We start from the raw sequence: 16,158 nt of genomic DNA, 5'->3' as shown, positions 1-16,158 counted from the left end.
CCACTACACTCTACTACTCTCTACCACTCCACGACGCTCTACGCAACTCCATCTATGCCACTTTACTCTTCTCTATTCTACGACTCTACTCCATGCCACTCCACTATATGCCCCTCCACTGTATGACTCTCTACTCCACTCTACAACAATCTAGTTCGCTCTAGGCCACTCTATGCAACACCACTTTGCACCACTCCACTCTACGACACTCAACTCTACGGTACGCTACTCCACTCTACGCCTTTCCACTCTACGACACTCTACTCCCTCCTCAATACTTTACGTCACTCCATGACACTCCACGCTACTCAACTCCACGACTTTCCCCTAACACTCCACTCTCCTTTACGCCACCCACTTTTAGCCATGCTGAACAGCAGCCATGGTGGTGTACAAAACATCACTAAAAAATATCGGCAAAGCCACTAGCTCTTCTATAGGCAAGATCTATTGGCTTTGCCAATGATTTTTATGTCACTAGTTGTGTGTGATGCCTTTGACTGAGAGCGAAGCCATCCATGTCAATGATTGCACTCTTGATTCAGTTTGAACCACCTATCTTAGTAAATGTGAAGGCAGAGTTGGGTATTTTGCTCCTTGTGTTATTGCATATTGGGTAGATATGATTCACTTTAGAGAGACTCTCACTCTGATATTGAGATTGAAATGTTAACGGTGAACATTAGCTGATTCAAATCTACTTTAATGCAGTTTGTTTTTAGCTTAGGAGTTGTATGTGAAAATATGTATATTTTAATTATTGGGAGGTATACAACACTGCTGAGATAAAGAATTTGGAGTTGACATGTGTATTTGCCTGAGATCCAGTCCCCAGAACCCATCAAATCTGATATGCAAAATGGTTGAACCTCTCCTTGTCATTCCAGGATGCATCCAGTCCTAAAGGTGAAAGTGGAAGACTCTATCCCTCTCATACTTCTTGGCAACCCATATCTACAACTAATGTGACCAGTAGGCCCGTGGTTGTCCACAAGCAAACCGTCACAGTGTTGACTCTCTCAGTATCCCTGTGTCAGTCCATGGAGCCCATAGGGTCCTATGCTTGTAATGCTTTGTACCTGTTCGATCCACTAAGCCCCTCCCCCCACAGCAGAGTGGAAGGCTCTTTATCCCTGAGCTAGCCAGCATTCAGATTTAATGATGAAGTTTCACTCTCCGAATGCCAGTCGTTTGCCTCTATGGACCTATCCGTAGCACTCTGGTAAACCCCATGCTTACGGAAGCAAAGATGATGGAGGTCTGACCCACTCCTATTCTCTTTTAGAGATGCAAGGCTATGTATCGCTATGCCAGTCCAATTAGAGCACCTGTCCTAGAGTTTGATGCCTTGATTTTCATGTGCCAGTTTGTATAGCCACCCCACTTCCTCACAGAGTTGGTGCTTATCCTTCCCATAGAGATGGGAAGCTCTGTTTATATGTGCGAATACTTTACCCAGTCTTATTGGTGCAAGTCTCAGTATCCCCAGGTCAGACACATAAGCTTAACAGTTTTTTTGTTATGCAGATTTGTAGAGTGCACGATCATCCAGGAGGGTATCCTGATACTGAGTAGGTGTGAGTCTTGCCAAACCTAGGGCATAGTTGGACTTCTTGAAAAGCCAGGTCTTCAACTTCTTGCGGAATTCAAGAAGTGAGGAGTCGTCTCCTATGTGAAGCGATTAGGTGCAATGAAGGAGAAGGCTCTACCGCTGGATCTGGTTTTCTGCATGCATGGGATGTGTGCAAGTAGTAGTCCAGACCAACGGATATGTCTGTAAGCTTTGTGAAATAAGATGCAATTGTTGAGGTATGCTGGGAGAGTGTTATGTAGTAACATCACAAAACAAAATGATGGACTGAGTGTTGAAACTTTTCAAACACTCACCCCCAGTCACAGATCTGGGTTTAATCCATTATTTTGCTTGCCATGTCACCCCAGTTTGGACTCTGCCATATGCAAATCAGTCTTTACCCTGCTCCCCATGGGAACAGTCAAGTCCGAACCCCCAGACCAGGTCCTCCCTGGATCGGAAACAAGCATCCTGGTACCGGTTTCAGGATATCACCCCTCATCAGCCAGGCTAGTTTGAATCCAGTGATGCTCAAGCAAGGAACCTACATTTGGGCATACCCTTAGCCACTGTTGAAGCACATAGCAACATCACAAAATAAAACGATGGACGGAGTATTGAAACTTTTCAAACACTCACCCCCAGCCACAGATCTGAGTTTAATCCATCGTTATTTTGGTCGTCACGTCACCCCAGTTTGGATACAGCCATATGCAAATCAGTCTTGACCCAGCTCCACAATGGGAACCGTCCAGCCCGAACCGTCCTTCCTGGACCGGTCACAAGCATCCTCGGACCACTTTCCGGGTGTCACTCCTCATCAGCCAGGACAGCTTGAGTCAAGCGACCAACAGTTCCCAGGATGCTTGTTTCCGGTCTGTGACTGGGGGTGAGCATTTGAAAAGTTTTAACTCTGTCCATTTTATTTTGTAATGTTAGTGTTATGTAGTGCCTTGAATGTGTGGGTGAGGAGTTTGAAATGTGCTAGCTTGTGTATGGGGAGCCGGTGGAGCTCCTTCAGGTGTGGTGTGGTGTGATGAGTGCAGCGTGGGACATGGAGAGTGATTCTGTCCACCGCGTTCAAAATGGTCCGCAACCTTCTGAGGAGTTTTTTGATTAACCTGGCATAGAGGGTGTTTCCCTAATCCACCTTGCTTGTGACAAGGACGTGCATGATGGTTTTCTGGTGCCAATTGGGAGCCATTTGAAAGTCTTCCTCACCATCTTCAGAGTATCGAAGCATGAGGCGATGGTGGGGTTGACTTGGGCAGTCATGTTGAGTTAGAGCAGTCTCTGCATCTCCCTGTTAACCCCCACTTGAACTATCTGCTCATGGACAGAAAGATTTATCCCTGTCCAAACCTTGAAGCCCGTCCGGTCCTAGATTTTGAGGGCTCTTTATCCATGTGACCTTCAACTTGCACATCCTGTGCTAGAGTTAGGGGTAAGCTGCTCAATAACCATGATAGTCTCACACCCTGACCTATCGATTAACGGCTCTGCATCCAAGCCACTTAGGCCTACTATATGTGTTTGCATTCCTGAGCTAACTCTCCTGGGCTATCTGATCATGCAAGTACAGATGCTGCAACCATGTGTTGTGTTGATTTGTTTAGCGCACTTATCACCCAAGATGGTATCCATGCGATTGGGCGGGTGTATGGTACCTAAGGTGCTAATGCGAAGAGCCAGGTCTTCAGCTTCTTGTGGAACTCAAGAAGTGAGGAGAAGGCTCTGATGTGTTGAGGTAGGTCGTTCCATAACTTGTGAGTGATGTAGGAGAGTGAGTGACCTCTAGTTTTGCTTTTGCAGATGTGGAGTGTGTGCGAGTGAGAGTGAGGCAGAGCGTAGGTGTCTGGTAGGTTGGTGGAAGTGTATGCAATTGTTCATGTATTCTGCTCCTGTGCTGTGTAGGGCTTTGTGTGTGTAAGAGAAATTTGAATTTTCTGCACTTGTGAATGGGGAGTGTCCTTTACCTCCCAGTCCTAAACGTGGTCGTTCACTAGTTCAACCTGGGTACAAGTAGTCTGATAATTAACCAGTGATTGCCAGATCCGTTAAGTTTTATTTGCCTTTGCATGTTTTTTCAACTCTTGTTTTTCGTGTTGTAGGTGTTTTGGAGCAAGGCTGGCAGGCGGATTCAGCTACTCGGATGGTGATGCCCAAGAAGCCAGGTAGGTGGCGCTCTAGCTCCACGGTGCTTTCCTGTGTCGCTTCCTGAAACAGCATCTTATTTCCTAACATCGAGCGCAGTAAAATGTGTCCCCTCCCATTCCATTAGTTGTGCTGTGCAGCAAAGCTCCTTTTTAGGGCAGGGACTCTGAAAACGTGATGACTTTGAAGTGGATGCAAGCCCATGTAATGCACTAAAAGTCGATGGAAAGTTGTGGATTTTTTTTCTTTTACCCAGTTTTCTACAAAGTAGTCCAGCTTCATTGTACTTCCCACTGTTTTCTAGCACTGTCAGATTTTTCACAACTGCGGTCATTACAGCCACAAAGCTTCCCCCTCCAACCTTCCTTCGTCCCACTAGTCTTTGCAGGCAGTGTCGTCAGTGACGTCACTTTACCGTACGTCGCATGATGTCATGCGATGCGAGGGATTTAACTCCAGCTGTCATTGAGGACGGGGGAAGAGTGGACTGAAGGTTTATGTTTCTAAATTACTTAAAGTTGCCGATATTAAACATCTTGAGTCAAATCTGTTCCCCGTCATGCTGAATTCGGCAGAGCTGTCGTACACCGCAGACCCCGGAACAAAACGTACATTAAGTAAATAAGAGCCGTCATTCGGGTTATTGTAATCCGAGGTTGGTGCAGCAGAAACCAAATCCTGAGACTGAGGCAAATCGAAACGTGTTTTACAGTCTCGTGTCCACCCCTGAAGAGCTGCGCCTGCAGTATTTTAACGTCGTTGTTAACTTTGCCCAGCGTGTGCTTAAAACTTATAGCAAGTTATAGCATCCTATACGGAGTGCCGCTCATGGTTAATTGCAAACAAAATGGCTGAAGAGCAAAGGTGGGGCTCGCTGGGTGTGTTCTGCTTGATACGGACCCTGCGTGCCTGGCACGTTGGGCGGGTAGGTCTGCTTTTTGCAAAGCAAGGACTGCTGCTTCTTCATATCGCCATGAAGGGGGCTTGTCTTAACGAATGATGTCGCCGGTTTATTTGGAGGTTTAGCTGGTGTTGAGAGCCCAGCAAGCACAGAACCCCGTGGGCTCATGGGAAAGGAGGCGAGTGGAGCCCGTGACGATTGTGATATATAAAGGCACTTCTTAAGTTTGGTCTTAGCAGGCACGCTCGTAGGACAGGGAAGCACTTGAGAGCACGGCCTGCTGCAGTGGAAACACGCCGAGGGGGCTGTGGGGCAGGACGGGGCCGTGGTGCGTTTGACATTCAAGGCACCAGGACAGGGCTGTCTTTTAAACCTGGTACAGTGAGGAGATAGGCGTAAATACACCCGAGCGAAGGGCTGTACGAAAGTGCACCTTTCACAACTTCCCCCACCTCTGACCAACATTACAGCAAAAAGCAACTTATTGTTTTTTATTTTTTATTTAAAGGCTACTAATGATTACACATTGACGGTGCAGAAGGGTCATTAAGCACAGTACATTTGTCAGCGTCCTCGCAGTTGTGAAACTGAAGGTTGTACGTTGTCTCCACCCTGGCCAAACCTCCCACACTAGTCATACTACTGTCTTGCAGTGTTGTACACTCAAGCTGTGTTGTGGTGGCCAGAACATGCACAGGAGCGTGTGTCACTTGATCAATACAAAGAAGGCTTGTGGCGGAATGACATTAAACAGCGTTGCCGAGTATTTGCATTGCAGCCGAGATTCAAGTCGTGCAGTGTTTGGCGTGTAGCACTTTGGTGGCTGTTGAGTGAGGGTCTGCTGCTCTCAGTTCAGTTCTCCTGTCGCAGGTTTCCTTTTTGTTTGGAAACAGCTGGGCGTTTGGCACTCTTATAGAAGGATGTCCCGAGGGACAAAGGCTTTCATGAAGTTGCACTTAGACTTCGTACAGGGTGCCTCGTGTACAATCCACTTGTCATTCGCAAACATAGCTCGACTGACTTTTGTACATCGCAAATTTCACCAAAGTGCTTTGCACTTCGTAATTAACCATATGAATTGCAGGCCGCACGTTGCCATCCAGTGCAATCCAAAGGTGGCAGCCCTGTGGTCCTCGCGCAGTGTGACTTGCAAAGGCAGGGCCAAATGCTTGGCGACTGCTTGCCAAGCATGGAATTATTACTGCCTTCCTCGGGCTTCGGTAACCATTTCCACAGTGCAAGCTGTCCTTACTGGACAGCCTGCACTGTGCGTGTGCAGTCTGGGCTTTCGGGAGGAAGTGACAATAGTGCCTGGAGGGACTGCAGAACTACATTCACGGTGTGACCCCTGACCTTTACTGGAACACGGGTGGCGATGCAGGCATATTCCAAGTGCTGTATTTGAGTTCTGTCTTCGGTGCAGGCCTCCATGCCAGCAGTTGCTCATTCTCGCAGCGTCTCCCAAGCAGAGCCCCGTCCCATCAGTATTAATGAGGCGGGTGGGTTGCGACCTTCTGAAAAGTCCCTTTCCACTGTGAGAAGCTTTGAGGCTCTTTGAGGTTTCCCGGAGCATAAAGCAAAATATTGCGCCGCAGTCAGCATCCGTGTGAATAGGGCCCAATGAGTGCTGCCGCCTGTGGAGCCAGGTGGTGTGCATTTTAATCCCATTTTCCCAAATTGTGCAGTCGGGGGATGTGTCAACTTGTCCGTGCTTTGAAACCATATAAACAAGTACTAAGCGTTAGGTGCAAAAGTGGGCATGTGCGGGTTTTTGATCACATGCTAAAGGTGGCTCGAAGAAACGCACGGAAGGGCATGGGGGAGCCTGGAAGTACTGCTGCAGATAAGGCAGTGAACACTGCTTCCAACTCTGCACTCTTTGAAAGGCACATGTCCTAGGTTTACGATCAAATCCTGTCACTTGGTGTACAGTGTGCCCAGGTACTATGTTCATTATGTTTCTTTCTTCTTGATCTTAAGCCCAGAAAGTGTACAGAGGTTGGTGTTTTACTCACGTCCTCTCTTGGGAAGTGTTTGTGTAGTGCAAATGTGTAACCTTACCCTCCCCTCCGCAGCAGATTGATGGACAGCACCATGTTGGCCCCTAGCGAGGACGGAGCTGTGTAAAAAGTGTGCACATAGACTGCCCTGATGAAAGTGATTCTTAAGTACTCTTGCATTAATGCCTCCTCCCCCGCTTTCTCCTCTCTTTGCAGAGTCTGCCCCCGTGGCTTTGATTCCGAACGAACAGCAGCTGGCCAGACTCACTGACTACGTGGCCTTCCTTGAAAATTGATAAGCTCTCCCGCTCAACTCCGCCTCCCCAGCCCTCCGCGAGGTTCCAGGCCAGACCGGGGAAATCCTGAGCCCGACTGTCCAGCGCACTCCCCCGCCTCGCCCCCTCACCAGGAGAGTGGAAAATATGATGTCCGTCGAGCGGGAACCGGCCCGGCCCCAGATGTCTGCAGAAAGGAAGCCCGGATTGTTGCCGTTTCTGCTCCCCACGGCCTCGACGCACAGCAGCATCAGCCTTCCGTTGGACTTTAGAAACAGGCCGTGCGCTGCAGGCGTGCCCCCTCCCAAAACCCCTCAGAATCTCAAACCTGGGGCCTGTATGCGCCCTTTGTGCCCACATGTCATTTCGCAGGAGAGATTGAGTCTGGCATGGGGTGTGATGCGTCAGAATGTTTTGCCTTCAGTAAATCCCTCATAAAACCCGTGGACCTTTATTTACCTCCCCTTGTACTAGCATGTCTCGGGTAGCCGCTAGGTGTATACTTTATCCATAAAGCACAACCACAATATGGTCTAGTTCCTCCCGCCCATCTCTTGAAACACCTTCCATTTCGGTGGTCTGTAGACAGAACCAGTGTCACCTAGATCAGTGCAGTGAATCCCATTTTAATTGACTAGAAGTTGTCGCTTTATTTTGATTCTAGACATTTGAGCCACTGGATCCCTTGGGTTTTGAGTAGTTTCGGTTGTGAAACACCTGTCCTGATTCTTTCTCTCTGAAGCTTCTGCCAAATTTCACTCCTTCCTCCTGGCAGAAATCCTGGAAAGGGACTAATATTTATTGACTTCTCAAGCATTCAGTCCCAAAACCAACCTCACTAAATTATAGATTGGATTAAAATATATTTACTCCGAGCGCCGACTTTGAAGTCTGTTTGGGGTTGCCTGTGCACCTCTTTTGTTTTTCTTTGTTTTGGTTAATAATCCTAATTGTTTTCTTCCAGAATCCAAATTATTTGTGGCTAAATGTAGAGCCTTAATACTCCGCATTGCCCAAAGCAACCTCTAACAATGCAAACTGTACAGCTTGTTCTGCAGAATCGTTCTAATAATGCTGAGAGAGAAGAAAAGCTGCAAACGGCCTACCTATGTCCCACAAATCCTGATCTGTGTTCTTTTTTCTTCTCTCCATGCTGCAGCTCAAAATATGAGGTTCTCAGGAAGTTGAGTGTTGCCCTGGCATAGTTTTACCCCAAGATCAGGGCTTAATGTGTGCATCTGTTTGCAGATGGTTTCCACTGATTCATAAGGAAAATAACTCCTCATACTGACCCAGAGAGAGAGACAGGGAGAGAAGCAGAAAAGGGAGAATGGAGGAGGAGGAGGGAAACAGTGACAGAGACGAAGAAGGGAATAAAAAGTTACCTGTAAAAGGTGACAGAAGAAAGGAGCTTGAGGTAGAATCTAAACTAGACCACCTAGACAATCCTCAGCCGGGCATTCAGCACCTCGACAGCAGGTTTTTAAGAAAATCTTTTGGACTCTGCATTTGTGTGTGTGTGTTTTAGAAAAATGTTAATATATTGAGCACTGCCTGGGAATTTGTTGGCAGAAAGGTAAACGGGACCGCATCCCAGGGGTAATAAGTCCTTGATATTTTCCTCTGGAATTCTTACCCCAAATGGCGGTACAGGTGTTAAAGTTTTATTAGTATTCATCAAATCTTTGCAGGGAAAATTGAAAGTCACCATACATGCTTACTTGGGGTCGTAAGTACATCAGGAATAAGGATAAGCATTTAGAGAGCAAGTTGGCAGTCGTGAGACTGCAAGTGGGAATGGCAAACTTATATGCTAACATAACATAGCATGTGTATTTGTAAAGCGTACCAACTCAGAGGTACTCATTTTATTGAACTCAGAAGGACGAAAGGCTGAGCGGATCGTCCATTTGAACCTGTGACCATAAGGTCAAACATAGGCCCCTACAGTGGATGCATTAGTCCACTAAGCCACCAGACCCGGCACAAAATTGTGTTGGGTCATCATCTGAACCACGTCTTTGACTGTTCTTTTTACTGTAGTCTGTGGGAACCCTTGTTCTTTCTGGTTCGTGTGACTTATTCCAGTCTTATATAGTCTTCACGTTCATATGCTAATCGCAGTTGAGTGAGGTTAATGTGAGAAAACAGGTGGGAGTTTTTCAAGGTAGCTGGGAGTGTTGGGGCAGCTCGCGTCGCCTATCAGTGTTCGAGAGGGACAGGAACATGAGGGTCCATCTACTGGATTGGTAAGGATACATATATTAAGAACAAAACAGTATAGGACTGTGTTCACGGTGGTGCTTGACAAAGGGGGAACTTGAATATGCCAGTAAAAGTCATTGGAGGTCCTTGAATGGGTTCAAGGTTTTTCATTCACAAGAAGATGAAGCTTCCTGAGCAGTAACGATTCACTAGCAGGGGGAGAATAGCGAACTTTGGTAAGAATCGAATTCCGCATCTTTGTAATGAGACTGCTGATTCTTTTCTCATGAACTCTGCTCATCTGGGATGTTTCTTCTCTGAGGACTCCTAGAACATAGTTTGTTTTGAAGAGAGGAGGAGCAATTTGAACCACTTTAAAGGCTGGGAATGTGTCATGCAAGTTGGAGGTTTTCCGAGCTTTGATCCAAGGGCTCGCCTGAATACGAACAATCTTTTACTGTGCCCTCGCACCAAGTTGTTCTGTGTTCATGGTGTGCACAGAGGGACCAGGGCATGGAGGCATATAACACTTAAGCTCTACTTTAACCAAAGATGCCTCCTCTCGCTCGTGGCACGGACCCTATGATGCCATCTTTCGACTCTCACTTTGCCCTTGCACAGTGCTACAGTTTGCTAGAGAAGTGTCTGTTGCTGCTACCCTAGGAGTGTGCATAATGACATAAAGAGGAGCACATCGCTATCATAGTTTCAGGTTTACAATCAAATCACTGCTAGAGGCCTAGAAGTGGTATGCAGTGGACTATAGAGTTTCTATATGATTTAGAAATGTTGGTACAAAGGGCATTCAATCCAGCGGAGATCACGATGGAGTTTGTACACTTGTGGTGGAGAGAAGTAAACCAATTTGCATAGCTTCCTTCTAAAACTGCTTATAATCTTCTGGAGCTACCAAAGATAATTTGGGGTATCATGCAAAAATGGACCTGGGCAGGAGTTGCCAAAGGTAGATTAACCTGGCTGAGGGTATGTATCGGGTGGTTTTAAAGGCATGAGATATCCATTGCCGAAAGAAGAAAGTTTTTGCATTCACTCACAGAGGTATGGCTCTCACTGACTCAAACTTAGTCTGTAGGTGATTTTGGGGAAAGCCAGGGGTAGGAGATGGTTTGAGCATCACGCAGTCTCCCAGTCCAGGACGCTGCTTATGCTGCAGTCCATTTCAGTATGATGAACTGTCCTAAATTTCTCACCTGTCCTTATGTGGCAATTTCTCAAATCCCACCACCTCCAGCCTCATCAGGAGAGGACATTCGTGCTGCAGCACCATTGTTCATGATGGTGGTCAGAGCCGAGCCAGGCCAGGTAGACCGGATATAAGACTGCTGCAGACTCCTGTAAACTATCTTGCATAGGTCAGACTTTTGTACATTAAAATTTACTTTTGGACATCAGACTGTGTCTAGGGTTATAAAATTGTCTTCACTGCGAGCTCTAGTTGACATAGGGGCCAAAAGCGAGGTCATAGCTTGCAGAAGGAAAAAGAGATATTAATCATCATTCCCTTGGTGGTGAGTTTGCAAACCAGAGAAGTGCATGCTATGATCAGACCACGCCTAAACGGGATACTATATGGCCTAGCCCCGAGAAGTGTAGAGGCAATGGAAGCACCCCTTATCCACATTCGACTTCTCTCTCATCAGCTCTGGTTTACCCTTCCTTGCTGCACCTTACTTCTACCTACACTCTTGTCGCAGATCCATTCCCCCTTCGTGATTGAGGTGGGGTTAGAAGCTTTTAGATTTGTGCTCAGTTATTGCATTATTAGATGCGCTTCGAAGGTCTTGGCCTCAGTTTTTGTGACTGGACGATAAGTTCCATCTTACCAGGTTTCAGTCCTTTACAATTCATGTTTGATTATGGTTTTCTATTGTCAAACATTTTTCCCCTGATATTAGATGTTGTAAGGATCATCTGTCTATCTCAAGTGTTCGACTGCATTTGTTTCCTAGTCACTTGGGTGCTGGGTGTGAAATTTGAGACAGTAAGTGTGCCCTTTATAGCTTTCTTGGCTCTTCTGGATAGGGTTGTTGAGCAGTCAAGCTGTAGCTCCTGCAAGGTAGGGTAAAGGTTGAAACCAGTTAAAGTACAACTGTTGACTGGCATGCACAGAATAAACATCAATTTTCATTGAGATTTATTACTTAAAAAGGAATTACTCCAATATCTTGCTATAAAATGTGCTTAAACGGATAAAACAGTGAACATTTGAAGTGTGTAGTAGTAACCTTTCTAGATGTTCATGCAAATGCCCTTAGGTTAAGGGTTTTCTCAAATAATAGAATGAGCCAGTTCTATCCTATGACATTTCATCATCATGGACAGCTCTGAAGCTTTCTCTGGTCCTGAAAATGTTCAACATATGAGTCTGCGCTGAATGGCACAAAGTATGATTTCTAGATGAGACCAGCCTGGTGTAGTGATTTAGCGTTCATGTTTTTGTGCTTCTTTTAATTTTGTTCATTCACTGCTGAACGACTCAAACGTAAAGTTTGTCAGTTCTCTTCCAGGGATTCTCATCATTAGTCATATGCATAAGAACATATATCCGAAGCCTATAGAGAAAAAAAATGGCAAGATTACATTGAGTTTCCATTTTAAACAACTGTCCAATACAATAAATCATATTATTAATACACTATGACTAAATAAAAAGTTTCACAGACCTTTATTTAGAAGTAAATGTGAGTCATTATTAGCAAGTACTAGAATCCTAGCAAGGGTTCAAGGTGACAATACATACATCAAACTACACACTACACCTCAAAGAATGTGTCAATTTAAAAGATCAATAAAGAAAAAGGACAATGGGTGAGGAAAAAGGAAAGAGAAAAAGAAAGAAGGAACCCATGTACAAGTAAATAAAGCTCATAGAAAATGTATTAACAAACTTCTTAAAATACTAAAACATGTAGGACAATGGCGCTCATCACAGTACACAAACCACAAAAATGATCAACAAGACAATGTGTAATCGAACAAGTGGCTGAGGGAAGGGATTATACATAAATAGGGAGTTCAGGACAAAACTAAAACACAAAGCATAACAATGTGTCCTTCTTCAATTGCGGCCACATATATGCGTCAACGACGTTTCGACCATTGTGGACATTCACTGTCATCATCAGGACAGAACAATAGTTATCTGAGCGTCCAAAATAATTGAATAATACATCTATTCAAGAGGAGTAGAAGGTCCGACCAGAATTTCCTCAATTTTTGATCCGCCAAGAAATTGGCTGAAGAATAAAGTATTTCAGAAACAAAATACCGAAGATATCGTCGGTATGTAATGGGTCCTAAGTTCAGTTTACCCACACGAGAAGATTGGAGGGACCGACAAAAAAATCGAGAGATTGAACGAAGCCAGTATAATTGGCAATGAACAAATCCTGCAACTGGTGATCCCCTCAAAATTGCCGACCATTTACTTATAACTGTGTAGCGCATTCAATCCGTTAAGCACAGTCAAGGTAATGCGTGTGGGCCATGCTAAAGAAAATCCATGCATTTTAGGGTTGCCCCTGTTGTTCATAACCAAGTAAGCTGTAATTCAAAGAATAACAGAGAAAACTGACACTGTGCCTTTACGAACCTCACATTACCCCCTGTATCCCATCATACCTCACAGATGACAGTTGTGCAGTTCATTTTTCCAGCTCCTACTGTTAGGATCCTGAAGCACTGACCCCTGCTGTTTCTTGACAGGTTTTCAGGACAATTATTTTCAAAACCTTTACTACTAGCATCATTTAATTGTTCTCACTACCTAGTGTACAGAGAATCTTTTTTTCTGGCCGAAAACATTTCTTTTTTTCTGTCTGTAATGCCTTCACTTTTTGTTGAGCGCTCTTCTTGTGGGAAGAAGGCAGCTCAGACTCATTCTCACTCAGTCTGTATTGTCTGCTTGTCTGAGTCCCATCGTCCTGACTCCTGGCCTCATTGCCAGAAGCTATCCAGGTGTACTCTGAAGAACAGAGAAAATCCGGCTTCATGGACTCCAAAAGAGAGGAACGGCTAGTTCATAGAGAGGCTTTGGAGAGCATCATTCTTTCTCCAAAGAGCCCTCCTCTCATCCAAAAGAATCTCACAGAGGAAGATCTCATGAGACTCACCAGGAGAAGCGACCCCGATCGACGTTGAGAGGTATGGCATCTAGATCTGAGAAAATACCTTTATGTTCGCCATCGAAGACACAGTTGAAGGTGGAGTCCGCTCATCGTTCGGCGAAGCACTGGATATCAACTCTTACATCTCTGCCACAGTCTCCATCGACAGATGGAAAACATAATTCCCTGACTTCGAGACATGCATCGCCGTTGTACTCTCCATTGGCGTCCAGGAGACATTCTTTAAAGTCTTAAGTGCTCGACGTCAAGGCCAGCAGAAAAGAAACGACCGACGTCAAAGGAGAAGCACTCAAGGTCACGAATCTCATCGACGTTGAGAGACAGACTTCCACAACCTTATGCTATGGATAGGCCATGCCAGACGGTGATAGAAGTTCAAATTTTGCCTACAGTTCGGCTGAATCAAGGCCCTGTTCTCTATCCAGATGGTCTCCTTTGAACATTTTACCACACTGGTTAGAGAGTTTACAAAAAAGACCTGTGCCTCATACCCCGGACTCAGACTATTCAAGAACATACTCTCCATCGAGAGTCACACTACATACACCATCACCTAAAAGGACACCTTTTCCCAGGTTCTCACTAGGCACACCATCTGTACCACCTAAGATGTCTTTGGAGTCTGTAAGGAGCCCAAATCTTCCTCAGATGCTCAAATCTCACAAATCAAGAAGTCCTCTGTATCACCACTCTAGATAAAAGGCAACATCTATAACCAGATCGACCTCAATATCCAGGAGATCTCCTGGTTCTACATCCTAGCATAGCAAGAGAGTATCAACCTCCTAGTCCACCACTTGTTTTTTAGTCTGGGAATATTCTCCTATTATGATCACACCCTCCTGCCAGTGCATCCAAACTCAACTTTGACATCCCAACTACTACCTCTACTTCATTGGTCATTTTTAAGACTCTGCATTACAGAGCAGTTGTAAGACCACTGCTTGCACTGGTTCCAGGTCTCCTGGAGCCTGCAATGCAGTTATTTTTGACTCAAGCATCCTTGAAATCCGCTCCATCTTGGCTCCTTAAAAAATATAAAGCTCCAAAATGGAAACCTCCCTCATCCTTATTATTTTTTTATTTTTAAAGAGCTGGTCCTTGTGAGAAGTTGGCCTGGCATATGCTGGTCACTAGTTATAGTGAAACCAAAGGAAATGATGGACGGAGTGTTGAACATTGCAAGCACTCAGCCCCAGTCAACTGATTTGGGTTTAATCCATCACCGTTCTTTAGCCCACTCTGCCACCCCAGTTCAGACATGGCCATATGCAAATCAGTCCGACCCTGTGCCTCATGTGAACAGTCCAGCCCGAACTGCCAAGCCATGTCTTCCCTGGACCGGAAACAAGCTTCCTAGGACCGGTTTCTGGCATTTCAGCCGTCTTCAGCCAGGCTTGCTTGAATCCAGTGGCAAAGTGAGCAAGGGACTCGCGTCTGAGCATACCCTGCCAACTTATGGCGAACAAAGCAAAACCAAAGGGAATGATGGACGGAGTGTTGAACATTGCAAGCACTCACCCCCAGTCAACTGATCTGGGTTTAATCCTTCACCGTTCTTTAGCCCACTCTGCCACCCCAGTTCAGACATGGCCATATGCAAATCAGTCTGACCCTGTGCCTCATGGGAACAGTCCAGCCCGAACTGCCAAGCCACGTCTTCCCTGGACCGGAAACAAGCTTCCTAGGACCGGTTTCTGGCATTTCAGCCGTCTTCAGCCAGGCTTGCTTGTATCCAGTGGCAAAGTGAGCAAGGGACTCACGTCTGAGCATACCCTGCCTTGGCTTCGTCCATCATTCCCTTTGGTTTTGCTTTGTTTGCCATAAGTTGGCAGGGTATGCTCAGACTTTCACTAGTTATAGTGGCCAACTTGCACCAGTCTAATTCGACTCTTATGGTAGATAGGTTTAAGACAACCTTTTAAAGAAAGCTATCCTAGTGGTAGCTGTGAAGAGCAACCTTCAGGCTAAGTCTCTGAGGAATGTAAAGCAGCTTGTTTTACCTTATAATCTCTTGAATTACCAAATGAAAGGACACCACACAGGTATATATATCCAATATATATGTATTTATTTCTAGACACACTCTACTAATCTCTTTATGAGATTAGAAGTCAGGAACACAATCAAATATCAACGTTTCACAATAAGTTGAGCACAAATATGGCTACGGCCCTAGGGGCGTACCAGACCATATACTAAAAAAGAGGTTTAGGAAAGTCGACTTACAAGGGGACAAGGCCTAGGGCCTGTAGAATCGCTGGGGCTTCACTAATGCAGCAAAAGCAGGTAAGTAACGGACCCACGGGAGGCGCGTGCAGTGTGAGAACACAGCCGCGGGTTCCCTATTGATTTCAATGGAGCAAGTCGCGGTTGGATTTTTAAAAGTTTTAGGGTACTTCGAGGAAGTCTACAAGCAAGCCACTTACAAGCGAAGTAATTAGAGGGCCAACACACACTAGGGCACCGGAGTGCACAAGTTACCTCACCCAGGGAATCCGGGTGCATAGCTGTCTTTTGATGTCGGGTCGCTGTTTTCTATGGAAGCCAAAGAAGATTTGCTGCTTGCGAAGACTGAAGAAGTGTCCGGTGGAATCCAAGGCTGGATTCAAGATGAAGATGACCTGAAAGCAGAAGGGACAGTGTTCACAGTCACTTGCCAGTGACCCGGGGCCAGGAAGATGGATGCCCACGGATGCCGGGTGATTTCAGGCGATCAAGGGTGTTTTGACTCTTCGCTCACGAGGACCAGGAGGGATCGACGATGACCAGCAGCTGGATTCGGAGTGTCCCACGACGTCTGCAGCTGACTGCGGTGTCAGCAACCGGATTGAAGCCAACAAGCCTTGGCAACAGCAAGTCTTGTGGAAAGTGAATTTAGTCAATGGTGCAGACCAGCAAG

The 16,158-nt window shown here is 45.8% G+C and overlaps 1 protein-coding gene across 1 annotated transcript in view; it reads left to right on the top strand.

Moving 5' to 3' along the window:
• COPS8 (COP9 signalosome subunit 8) overlaps window positions 1–7,778 on the top strand; it is a 229,188-nt gene extending 221,410 nt beyond the window's left edge. The window contains exons 6-7 of the mRNA XM_085645094.1: window positions 3,685–3,747; window positions 6,845–7,778. Of these exons, the coding sequence (XP_085501220.1) occupies window positions 3,685–3,747; window positions 6,845–6,924 (143 nt within the window). The 3' untranslated portion in view covers window positions 6,925–7,778. The remainder of the gene's footprint in view (window positions 1–3,684; window positions 3,748–6,844) is intronic.
• Window positions 7,779–16,158: the final 8,380 nt, after the last annotated feature.

Source organism: Triturus cristatus, chromosome 3_1, assembly GCF_964204655.1.
Source record: "Triturus cristatus chromosome 3_1, aTriCri1.1, whole genome shotgun sequence".
Taxonomy (NCBI): domain Eukaryota; kingdom Metazoa; phylum Chordata; class Amphibia; order Caudata; family Salamandridae; genus Triturus; species Triturus cristatus.
The sequence above is the reverse complement of the archived record's forward strand: the minus strand, read 5'-3'. Positions and strand labels throughout refer to the sequence as shown.